We start from the raw sequence: 12,535 nt of genomic DNA, 5'->3' as shown, positions 1-12,535 counted from the left end.
CTTAAATACTCAAACCATTTAAGGAGACTTAAGCAAAAAAGACAACTGATACAAAAGTATTATAGAAAAGGATCTATTATACAAACATGCATGAACTATACTCTCAAAGTCACAGAAACAAAGTAGGCGTGAAAGAAAATGATATATATAAAAAAACAAAGGATTTGCCACAGTATCTGATTTAAATAAATTAAATCCATCAGATGTAAAACCATAAGTGTGCTATAAGCCATTTGAACATTGTTGCCGGACAAAAGAAAATTAAGGAATTGGAGCATCAAAAGGTTTGTAGATGAAGATAAGCTTACAAAAACAATATTCAAAACATTTATTCTGTTGGACAGTAATAGTGGAAAGGTATCTGAGAAAAAAAAGTTTCCTATCCCATCCTTCTCCACATAAGCAATCCCCCCTCCCGCCCCCATCCCCAAAATAAAAGATCATCTTGCTAAAAGAGCATTTTCATCGTTAGGTGCTGGGGGTCTTAAGGTGTCTTCGACTCCTCTTTTGGCCTAAAGGAGCAGTATGTGGCATAAATAACTATTTCTTGTACAACATGGGTGTTAAAGTGTGTTTTTGCTCACTTTGATGTGTCCATTTTCTCCTCCTCTGGGGCCTTCTCTTCATCTTTCACATCTGTATAAAACAGTATAATGTCAAAATTCCAACAATTATTTAAAAAAAAAAGCTGTTCATAAGCAGGGATAACACATATGGTCATACCAAAGATAAGTTATCAGCCAATGTTTGTAAAGATGCATTTTAAAATTAGATTGTAAACATGTGGATACTCCAAAATGACACTGGCACTTTTAACTGTATACAAATGTAAGCAAAACTAAATAGAATATGTTAAAATACATGTATTGTACATACATTAGTCACCTTTACTGCCCTATAATGGCCACCAATATTATGAGTGTTTCATGCCAAGTCAGCAATCCGCAGTTGTAGTGTTGAACGTGAGAATTAAAGCAGATGGTGTATGAACTGAAACATTCATTGAGTGTGAGATGAGAACAAAAAAAATGAATAAATACCTTTTGTTTCCTCCTCACCTTTCTTCTCCTTTTCTTCAGCCTCCTTCTCTCCCTCAGTCTTGGCTCGCTTGGCCTTCTTAAAGTTGGCTGTGTTTCGGCGGCCTCCTTCACCTTCGTCCTCGGAGTCGGAGAATTCCTCTTCACAAGCTATCCTCTTGTCGTGAGCGCGAACTGAGCATGAACAGGGCGGAGTTTTAGTAAAATACTGCTTATGAACAACTGATGATTATTAGCTGAATTGATTCATGTTCTGAACGCTAATTAAAAAACTGGGCTGTGTCAAGAGGGCGCTAACTGTAGCTGCCTCTCCATTACCCCAAGAAATGTGCAAAACCTAATTATCACATTAAGAATCTGGTAATGGAAACATCCATATTTCGAAAAACCTCTCAAATACTGCAAAAAAATGTTTACCGTATTTTTCGGACTATAAGTCGCTCCGGAGTATAAGTCGCTCCGGAGTATAAGTCGCACTGGCCGAAAATGCATAATAAAGAAGGGAAAAAACATAAGTCGCACTGGAGTATAAGCCGCATTTTTTGGGGAAATTTATTTGATAAAACCCAACACCAAGAATAGACATTTGAAAGGCAATTTAAAATAAATAAAGAAGAGTGAACAACAGGCTGAATAAGTGTACGTTATATGACGCATAAATAACCAACTGAAAACGTGCCTGGTATGTTAACGTAACATTATGGTAAGAGTCATTCAGAAAACTATAACATATAGAACATGCTATACGTTTAACAAACAATCTGTCACTCCTAATTAGGGTTGGGTATCGTTTGAATTCGAACGATTCTGATTCCGATTCTCGATTCCGATTCTTTTAAGAGGCAGGGTCAAAAAAAAGTTTAGGATATTTTAAATGAGCTAGCTAACCTACAGTCTTTCTGAATTAAATAGTCTGACATTCTCCATCAATTTTAATTCTATTAACTTTTTATGAACTTTACTATAAATTCCTCACAGGGCTGTTTTCAACTAGAATATAAATATCAAATCTATGAACTTGAATATAAATATTATAAATTATGAATACATTTTCCCAGGGGTACACTTTCCTCAAGAGAGCTTTATTTTTGAAAACCTCATGAAAACACATTTACACACACAAGTGTATGATGCTGCAGGTACTTAAACATGTTACCGTGCTCCCACTGATGGGCTAACCTGGTGCAGAAAAGCAAATAAACAATAAGAAACAACTTGCAAAACCCAGTCCAGATTAGCAGCAGGTACAGTATAAAATCAGAGACAGTTCTTGTTTAGGAAAATGACCATATCCGCCTTCTCAGGCAGGATGCGTGAGCGTTCTGGACAGATAGTGTCTCCTGCTGTGGAAAATACACGTTCGCTGGGTGTGGAAGAAGCTTGAACGCATAAATAGGAGAAAGCTAGATCTGACAGCAAAGGATAAGTCTTTTGTTGGTTCCACCGGACCACCACCATGCAGCAGGGTCGTCAGACATAAGTATCGGTGGAACGTCCTGGTTAGGGTTGGGTATCGAGTATCGATTGGAACCGGGACTAACTTTCCGATTCTCCCGGTATCGTTCAAAAGTTTAAATTTCGATTCCTATTTTCGATACCCAGTCCGCCGACCGGAAAAAAAAAAAAAAAAAAAAGCCTGCCGAACCGGAAGAAGAAGCCGCTGAGCACCAACGAAGAAGCGCCCACCGCCGGAAGTGTTAGCATAGCCGAGCGAGTCAGTCAAGCTCAAGCATGGATAGCGGGCGTCGGCGGTCGAAAGTGTGGCTTTACTTTACAAAAAAAAGGAAATAACCGCGAAATAACAGAGCTCCATGTCCATCAAGAAACGAGTGGAGAGAGAGCTGCAGATGTACCAGGACGTTCCACCGATACTTATGTCTGACGACCCTGCTGCATGGTGGGAGCACGGTAACATGTTTAAGTACCTGCAGCATCATACACTTGTGTGTGTAAATGTGTTTTCATGAGGTTTTCAAAAATAAAGCTCTCTTGAGGAAAGTGTACCCCTGGGAAAATGTATTCATAATTTATAATATTTATATTCAAGTTCATAGATTTGATATTTATATTCTAGTTGAAAACAGCCCTGAGGAATTTATAGTAAAGTTCATAAAAAGTTAATAGAATTAAAATTGATGGAGAATGTCAGACTATTTCATTCAGAAAGACTGTAGGTTAGCTAGCTCATTTAAAATATCCTAAACTTTTTTTTGACCCTGCCTCTTAAAAGAATCGGAATCGAGAATAGTCAGGAATCGGAATCGTTCGAATTCAAACGATACCCAACCCTAGTCCTGGTACATCTGCAGCTCTCTCTCCACTCGTTTCTTGATGGACATGGAGCTCTGTTATTTCGCGGTTATTTCAATTTTTTTTGTAAAGTGAAGCCACACTTTCGAACGCCGACGCCCGCTATCCATGCTTGAGCTTGACTGACTCGCTCGGCTATACTAACACTTCCGGGGGTGGGCGCTTCTTTGTTGGTGTTCAGCTGCTTCTTCTTCCGGTTCGGCGGACCTTTTTTTTCCGGTTGGCGGACTAAATTGGCGTGACAGCATCGAAAACAGGAATCGAAATTTAAACTTTTGAACGATTCCGGGAGAATCAGAAAGTTAGTCCTGGTTCCAATCCATACTCGATACCCAACCCTACTCCTAATCGCTAAATCCGATGAAATCTTATACGTCTAGTCTCTTATGTGAATGAGCTAAATAATATTATTTGATATTTTACGCTAATGTGTTAATCATTTCACACACAAGTCGCACCCCCGGCAAAACTATGAAAAAACTGCGACTTAAAGTCCAAAAAATACGGTATGCTCTTATGACATGTTTTGATATTGAAATGTGTTGCAAAAGCATAATAGAAACACTTTTTCCGCATTTAAAGGGCACCTAAACACTAAACCGGCAGGGTGCCGATACAGGACAATTACGGCAAATGGGTCGTCTTGATCTCGCTTCCGATCGGTCAGCCTGGGGGAGCGAGGTGGCACCAGGCCCTCTCGCAGGTCCCTTCTCGGAAATAAAGGTCGGACCGAAGGCTCGGAGAGACCCACATGGCCAAACTAAGTCGAGGAAGCCCTTGAATCCACAATTGGTCCGTGAATTCCTTGTTCCAAATTCCAAAAATCCCTTATCCGTGTCCGCTGCCATACATAAGGATGTTGCCTTTGAGCGATCACCCACCCACTGCCTTCGTCTCCAAAACCATGGAATCGCAAAGCGTCCATCTTGCTCAAAGTGAAGTCTCGCGGGACGAGATTTTGCGAGAATTACGGCTCATGACGCAAAACACCCTTTAATGGGAAGACCTACAAGTCGCAAATGAACTTTGTCGAGTGACGTAACGAGATTATGTCAAATGTCTGAGCATGTAAGCTACACCACACATTATGTTGATTGCTAGATAATGATAGCGAGTTGACAAAGTTCAACTGCCATTGAGTATAGCCTAATGCAGGGGTGGGCAATTAATTTTTACCGGGGGCCGCATGAGCAACCCGAGCACTGCTGGAGGGCCACACCGACAATATTTCAATTAAATTTTGCTCAAATTATTTTTGATATACCGTAAGATAGATAATAATAATATTTTCATTTAACCTAACTTATCTTTATACAAAAGCAGATGGCTTTTGATGGTTTTATTTTTAACACTTTCTTACACAACACTTCCTGATGTATATTACAATACAAAAATTTCAATTTCTGTCACTTCATCCTGCATCCTCTTTGTTGTGAACGTAGCCCGCCTGTAAGGTGATTGGCGAAGAAGGAAGAAGCGTTGCTGTTGCGGAAATGAGGAGTAAGGATTGGTTTTCCTTTTGGAAAGAACGAGATAAGTTGAGCTGTGTTAGTATAGGTTGCTCAATAAAAGTTTAAAAAGAGCGTCAGACTTGGTGTGCACTTCTTCTGGACGCTACAATTGATGTCAGTGGGATGAAATGCCTCCCAGTTCGCCTTGCCATCAAACCTGGGAGTCTTCATTGAGGGCGGAATTCCCCCTGTGGCAAGCAGCGTGGCTGCACCTGTAAACGCTCTCTCTCTATCTCTTTGCGGCGAGCTCCTCACGTGGCACGTACCTCCCGATGACGTAGCACACAAACAGTGCAGTATGCGCAAAGTTTTACTTCTGACACCAATTGTAGCGTCCAGAAGAAGTGCACACGAAGTCTGACGCTCTTTTTAAACTTTTATTGAGCAAGCTATACTAACACAGCTCAACATATCTCGTTCCTTCCACACGCACGTCTCCTCACTTCTCATTTACGCAACTCAAGAAGACAACATCTACTTCAGCAGGTCGTTACACTATATTCTTTAAAGACAGCAACGTGTGTACCACAAATAAGCACACGGCTTTACCTTTACTTGGCAGTCCATGTCTTTTTTAAAACACGCCATTCGTCATCAACTTTTCTCTTTTTAGCGTCTCGGGGATAACCGGGCATCACTTGTCGCTGTGCGCCTTCCCTCACAGGACATACGCACATATAACACTTTTCAAAATAAAAGCAGCACAGTTGTATTGCACGCACGACAAAGATGTTTTTTTTAAATTTATTTTGTATTTGTGATTGCCGCTGCGCGCATGAGCATACGTCCGCACGGAAGTAATACAAATAACGCTTTTCAAAACAAAAGCAGCACCGTTGTATTGCACACTCGAAATAGATACTTTTTAAAATTTATTTTGTAATTTATAATTGGCCTCACGCGGGCCGGACAGGGACGTACAAAGGGCCGGATGCGGCCCGCGGGCCGCAGAATGCCCAGGTCTGGCCTAATGTAACAACAACATGACTACATATAGTTAGTTGCTCCTCAGGGAACGACAGCCATGAACAGCAATAATCTTGTCGGGCCAAACGACAACTTCTATTCAGTTTGTAATTGTGAGAAATGTGTATGTTTTTTATTTTTCAGACTGTTATTTTAATCCAACTATACGGTTTTTCTTATATGTCTTGGTAAAAAAAGAACGCTTGAAGTCTTTGTTATGTCAATGAAGCCTGAAAAGTTCTTACTGGATATGCGTTTGTTGGGGTCCTCCTCTTCCTCGTCTCCACTGTCTTCCTGTACGGCGTCTTCTGGAATGGCCTGCATTTGTACCCCTGGAGCGTGGGGCAGCATGCGCAAGTTCTCAAACAAACGCTGTCTACCAGGGACAACAGATGTCACAAGTTCATTTAATAGATTGTACGGCCTCTCACTTGTATGCTAATTTAGCTGCAAAGAACGACAGTCTTTCCTAATAAAAAGATAGGAAATAGAATGCTACACCCCAAAGAACTAACAAAGAATGCAGCAGTTTCGCAGACATACTTAATCTTCTCCAGGTAGTCGTTGGTGTTCTGGTTGGTCATATTGGAGGGGCTGATGTGCAGCTTAAAGTCTGGTCCGAAGTACTCAAAGTAGTCATTGTATGGGAGTTCTAGAAAAAAAGGGTGAGCAGTCATACAAAATATTTATCAGCACATTGCATTTTTTGTATAAGGCAGCAGAAAACTTAATGTTTACAAATGTGACAATAAGACATTTGAGCCCCACCCCCTCCCAGATATTACAAAGCATGTGTTGAAAAACACAAAAGCAGGTCACAACTCACAAAATCTTAAAGGGGCCGTTTTCTGCTCAAAGTTAAATCCAACAAAAATTTGATAACAGCACCACCTGCTAGCTTATATCACCATGAGTGGTTAACTTTGTTTTTACACATGTCGAGATCTTGCATGATAACTAATTATAATGAATAAGAATTGCTCATCGGCCCAAGGTAATAGTCTGGCGTTCAGGTTTGTCACTCAACACTGTCTTGGACACAGGCACACGCAGGGAACATGTGGAGTAAGGATACAATGACAACAACATTTCATATCAAAGTTTACCTCACCAAAATTATCAGGATTATCATTATTGCAGTATTGTTGAATGTGCTTAAAAAGTATTTATACACGCTGAAATCCTTTTGATCAAGTTATTTTTTTAAATACCTCAAATATATGGACACAATTTTAGACAACCCACTATTTTGCATGTTTTGTGTTTCTTATGCTTAACTGATAGTGTATTAGTCTTAGTATTTTATCTGTTTTAATGACTAAGCTTTTAATGATTTAAACACTGGTTTGAACTGTAACATTTGAAAAGAAAAATGCATAGCAAATCAAATCAGTTATTTATCTCTGGCAGGTATTCTACTGTTCAGCGGTCCTTGAACGCACCGTAAAAACACCTCTGTCTCGTATTCCTCTGAACGATCACTCTGTTCTAAAACAGCAGTTTGTAGATTCAATGTGTACAATAAAATATCTTGGTTTCTCAGACAGCTATGTGTTTGTGTAAATTGAGATTGGAGTATGTAGTTTCTTAATGTGGAAAGACGTAATTGTCTTTTGTGTAATGTTAGCATTTAAGCTAGTGAGCTGGCGCGAGTCAGTCCGAGAGTTTATCAAAGCGCAGTTATCAATCACGGTTTTTCAATTTAAAATGGCCAGCCAAATTGCTATTATTGGCTGACACCAAACAAAGCTAATGCGCGCGTGTTACGTGAGGCATAGTTTACGTGTGCAAAGTTGGAAGAGGGCAGGATAAAATGTTTAAAAGACTTCTAAAAGTGTAAAGGTTGCAAACATCCACATTAACACGGGATGTATGTGCTTGATTTGCACCACAAATAAATGTAAATCCTATCTCACAATAAAACACCTCAAAGACTCACCATTAGGGATGGATGTATCAAGTGCGACGGCGGTCTCATACGTCCAGCAGCGCGCGACGTTTCGGATAGTGTAGCCGCCACCTCCCAGCATTAGCAGCGGCAGGTTGAAGCTCTTCATGTACTCCACACACTTGGCGTGTCCTGAGCATACGTCACATGGCTGCTAGAGAAATTGCTTGATTGATGCATTGTGTAAGGAGTGTTCACTTACCTTTAATAGTGAGGTTGAAGCAGCCCAGTCTGTCCCCTGACAGAGAGTCTGCGCCACACTGCAGAACCACTGCACTGGGCTGGTACATCTCCATCACCTTGGCCATGATCTATACAGGAGAATAACACTAGGTTGAAAAAGCTTCTTTTACTCAAACTACAACAACTCAAAAGTCTGTTCAACTCACAGGCTTGAATATGGCTTCATAAGACTCATCATCAATTCCATCTCTCAAAGGGTAATTCACAGCATAATATTTGCCCTTCCCAGCCCCAATGTCCTGCAGAAAGGAGGGGAGAAAGTGTCACTAAATAAGAGTTTCGACTGAACTACATTTTACTTGTAAACAACATACTCTGAGGTCGCCGGTGCCAGGGAAGTACTCTCCATACTTGTGGAAAGACACGGTCATGACACGGTCTGTGGTGTAGAAGGCTTCTTCCACACCGTCTCCATGATGGATGTCAATGTCTATGTACAGAACTCTCTGGTGGTACCTAAAGAAAGAGGCGTATACTTCAAATGAACAAATATTAACCTTCTTACAGGCATGTTTGTACCATGTACAAATGTGCAGCTTTTGAAATTGCTAGGTGCCAGCCTTATTTATAAATAAATGATAAATGGGTTATACTTGTATAGCGCTTTTCTACCTTCAAGGTACTCAAAGCGCTTTGACAGTATTTCCACATTCACACACTGATGGCGGGAGCTGCCATGCAAGGCGCTAACCAGCAGCCATCAGGAGCAAGGGTGAAGTGTCTTGCCCAAGGACACAACGGACGTGACTAGGGTGGTAGAAGGTGGGGATTGAACCCCAGTAACCAGCAACACTCCGATTGCTGGTACAGCCACTCTACCAACTTCGCCACGCCGCCCCATATTTAATTGGATTCCATTTTGTTCATGTGTTCAAAATACATGTTTTACTTTTTTAAATGACTATTTTTGCTTAGGCAAAATGTAAAAAAATATGGCACTTTCTATTAACTTGCATTGCAGTATTTGTTGTATTTCCCACAGTATTAATATAATGCATGCAGCGTTATAACAGTAAAAAAAAGAAGTCTTCATTACACGAGATTAGTTTTTAGGCAAGAGCTGCTGCCTTCATCGCTATAAGTTGATCTTGGTATCTGAAAGCCAACATAAATCAGCTGCAGTTATAATTTATGTTATAATTATTTTTGTAGAGCCGTTTTATTTATTTTGGTCTCAATATTCAGCAGTACGAAAAACAATATTTTGGAAGATTTACCACCTGATTGCTGACCCAATACAGTGTTATCTCGACTTCTATCTTAAAATCTGATTTTATATACACTATAATTAACTCTCGAAATCCCCAATTTTAAATTGAAACAAGCAGACCATAAGAAAAGTATTTAAGCGTGTGTGCTCACTTCAGTAATTCAAGTATGGCCAGCACAATGTCGTTGACATAGCAAAACCCAGAGGCCTCTGACTTTTTGGCGTGATGGAGGCCCCCCGCCCAGTTGATGGCTATGTCCGTCTGCTGTTTGTTCAACTTCACAGCACCAGCTAAAACAGAAACAGGCAGTGAAAATTAGCAGCCTGATTCGACCAACATCAATTATAACTATTGCAGTTTAGAAGGACTTCACATCTTACCGACAGAACCGCCACCTGAGAGCTGGCAGAACTCAAATAAACCATCAAACACTGGACAATCTTCTCCTACATTAACTGAAAGAAATGAGCAGTCGTTTACAATATTGATTGAGGATGTCTTCATAGACTGTGTAACCCATCTTACATCGCTGCATTTGTTTGCTGTACTCTGACATGTTGTCTGGACGGATGGAGCGCAGAAATTTGATGTAATCATCACTGTGGTACTTGGTCATCTCCTCGCCGCTGGCTTTGTGTGGACGCTGCAATGTGGAATAGAATTAGCTCAACGCCGGCAAGTGCAAGTATTTCAATAAGCAGCAACGGTCGATTGAATCAAAACATACATATATCTCCATTTTCCTGTAGAGGCCATAGTTGAGCAACAAGTTATGTGTCATACGAATACGGTGTGGCTTCATGGGGTGGCCCTGGCCATAGTAATAATTTCCAACATCACCTGAAATGGAGACACAGACAACACAGTTGAAACAATTTCATCGTTAAGTCCAAACTGCAAGCACTTTCACATTCCTGTGCCCTTTGGACGAAAATGAGTAAAATCCACGCACTTCAGTCGGCTTTTGCAGTTTCACGTTCAAATACTTTCAGGGCAAATCGAAAGCGTAAGTAAATATGAGACGGAGGGAGAAGCAGATGTGTGCAAGTAGATTTTTTAAATTTTGACCAGAAATGTGCTTCCCTGCCTGCTAGCATGAGGTGCTAATGCTAGCTACATGTTTAATTGTGTTGACATCGACCCACACTTATAGTTATTGTTAGCTCACAAGCAGTCACGTTTGCTAGCAAAGGAGATACGACGCCTACAACTCATAGAATAAAATCATATTTAATAAAGCTACTTTAGGACAACTCGGTAAGTGTTATAGTGTGTATCTGGACACAATGGAACGGCTGTAGCTTGAAGCTAGCTACGCTAGCTAGCGTGTGCGATTAGCGAGTGGAGAAATGACTGAAACCTTTGTTGGCAACAAAACAGCCAATTTCGTTCCTCACTGCAGCCGCTGCTCAAAACACACACACAACTTTAAACTTACCGTCATAATAGTAGCAAACTTTTTTCTTTGTTCCTTGACTAAGCGCCATTTTAGTCCTATTTGGTTGGTTTCAAGCGCTCACCCGCGGGAGGCTACACAGCTACAAGAGGCGGACCGTTCGTAATCTGTATGGCGTTGAAATGGATGGGCTGCAACGACAGCAGACCCCACCAGGGGGCGACAATTTCACACTTTTTCTTCTTCGTCATTGCTTTTTGCTTTGAAAAACAATTCAACACAGGAAGTACACGTTGCAAGTATACAAGCAAATTAAGGCACTTCCAATACATTACAATATTTCAAACATTTACGAGGTTGAGCGATCAACATTTTTATGTCAACATTTTTTTTTTAAAGTAAGAGACAATACAAATAGATAAAACATAATAATACTTTTTGTCTGTATCTGTTAATATTAACCATTGGCAAGTAAGCCTGTATGCTGGGCATTGACTATTGTTGAGTGTTTTTTATTCATTTTATTTCTGCTTTTATTTCTTTTATTTGGGTTTTATTGTTGTATAGATAATTTTTCTGTGATATGGATCCCCCTGGATCTGAAATAAAATGACTACTAATAATAAGATAAAATAAATCCATCCATCCATCCATCTTCTTCCGCTTATCCGAGGTCGGGTCGCGGGGGCAGCAGCCTAAGCAGGGAAGCCCAGACTTCCCTCTCCCCAGCCACTTTGTCCAGCTCCCGGGGGATCCCGTGGCGTTCCCAGGCCAGCCGGGAGAGATAGTCTTTCCAACGTGTCCTGGGTCTTCCCCGTGGCCTCCTACCGGTCGGACGTGCCCGAAACACCTCCCTAGGGAGGCGTTCGGTTGACATCCTGACCAGATGCCCAAACCACCTCATCTGGCTCCTCTCGATGTGGAGGAGCAGCGGCTTTACTTTGAGCTCCTCCCGGATGACAGAGCTTCTCACCCTATCTCTAAGGGAGAACCCCGCCACCCGGCGGAGGAAGCTAATTTCGGCCGCTTGTACCCGTTATCTTGTCCTTTCGGTCATAACCCAAAGCTCATGATCTTAGGTGAGGATGGGAACGTAGATCGACCGGTAAATTGAGAGTCTTGCCTTCCGGCTCAGGTCCTTCTTCACCACAACGGATCGATACAGCGTCCACATTACTGAAGACGGCGCACCGATCCGCCTGTCGATCTTACAATCCACTCTTTCTTCACTCGTGAACAAGACTCCGCGGTACTTGAACTCCTCCACTTGGGGCAAGATCTCCTCCCCAACCCGGAGATGGCACTCCACTCTTTTCCGGGCAAGAACCATGGACTCAGACTTGGAGGTGCTGATTCCCATCCCAGTCGCTTCACACTCGGCTGCGAACCGATCCAGTGAGAGCTGAAGATCTTGGCCAGATGAAGCCATCAGGACCACATAAACTGCAAAAAGCAGAGACCTGATCCTGCGGCCACCAAACCAGATACCCTCAACGCCCTGACTGCGCCTAGAAATTCTGTCCATAAAAGTTATGAACAGAATCGGTGACAAAGGGCAGCCTTGGCGGAATCCAACCCTCACTGGAAATAGGTCCGACTTACTGCCGGCAATGCGGACCAAGCTCTGACACTGATCATATAGGGAGCGGACCGCCACAATCAGACCGTCCGTTACCCCATACTCTCTGAGCACTCCCCACAGGACTTCCCGGGGTAGACGGTCGAATGCCTTCTCCAAGTCCACAAAGCACATGTAGACTGGTTGGGCAAACTCCCATGCACCCTCAAGGACCCTGGCAAGAGTATAGAGCTGGTACACAGTTCCACGACCAGGACAAAAACCGCACTGTTCCTCCTGAATCTGAGGTTCGACAATACGGCGTAGCCTCCTCTGCAGTACACCTGAACAGACC

General features: G+C 41.9%; 1 protein-coding gene across 2 annotated transcripts; it reads right to left on the bottom strand.

Annotated features, from left to right (window-relative positions):
- Positions 1-58: 58 nt before the first annotated feature.
- On the bottom strand, positions 59-10,838 carry LOC133646459 (histone deacetylase 1). 2 transcript variants are annotated; one of them, XM_062041826.1, is made up of 14 exons: positions 10,665-10,838; positions 9,954-10,066; positions 9,752-9,869; positions 9,607-9,681; positions 9,378-9,516; positions 8,330-8,471; positions 8,162-8,254; positions 7,975-8,083; positions 7,764-7,904; positions 6,368-6,476; positions 6,070-6,200; positions 1,059-1,211; positions 585-636; positions 59-512 (listed from the first exon to the last, which is right to left on the bottom strand). In XM_062041826.1, the coding sequence occupies exons 1-14, from the start codon at positions 10,711-10,713 to the stop codon at positions 485-487; spliced, it is 1,452 nt and encodes a 483-aa protein (XP_061897810.1). In that variant the 5' UTR covers positions 10,714-10,838; the 3' UTR covers positions 59-484. The 2 variants fall into 2 exon arrangements, with proteins under 2 accessions (XP_061897810.1, XP_061897809.1); XM_062041825.1 differs by having other exon boundaries at positions 60-512; positions 1,041-1,211.
- Positions 10,839-12,535: the final 1,697 nt, after the last annotated feature.

This window comes from Entelurus aequoreus, linkage group LG03 (genome assembly GCF_033978785.1).
Source record: "Entelurus aequoreus isolate RoL-2023_Sb linkage group LG03, RoL_Eaeq_v1.1, whole genome shotgun sequence".
NCBI lineage: Eukaryota > Metazoa > Chordata > Actinopteri > Syngnathiformes > Syngnathidae > Entelurus > Entelurus aequoreus.
Note: the sequence above shows the minus strand (reverse complement) of the source record. Positions and strands in the feature narration are given on the sequence as shown.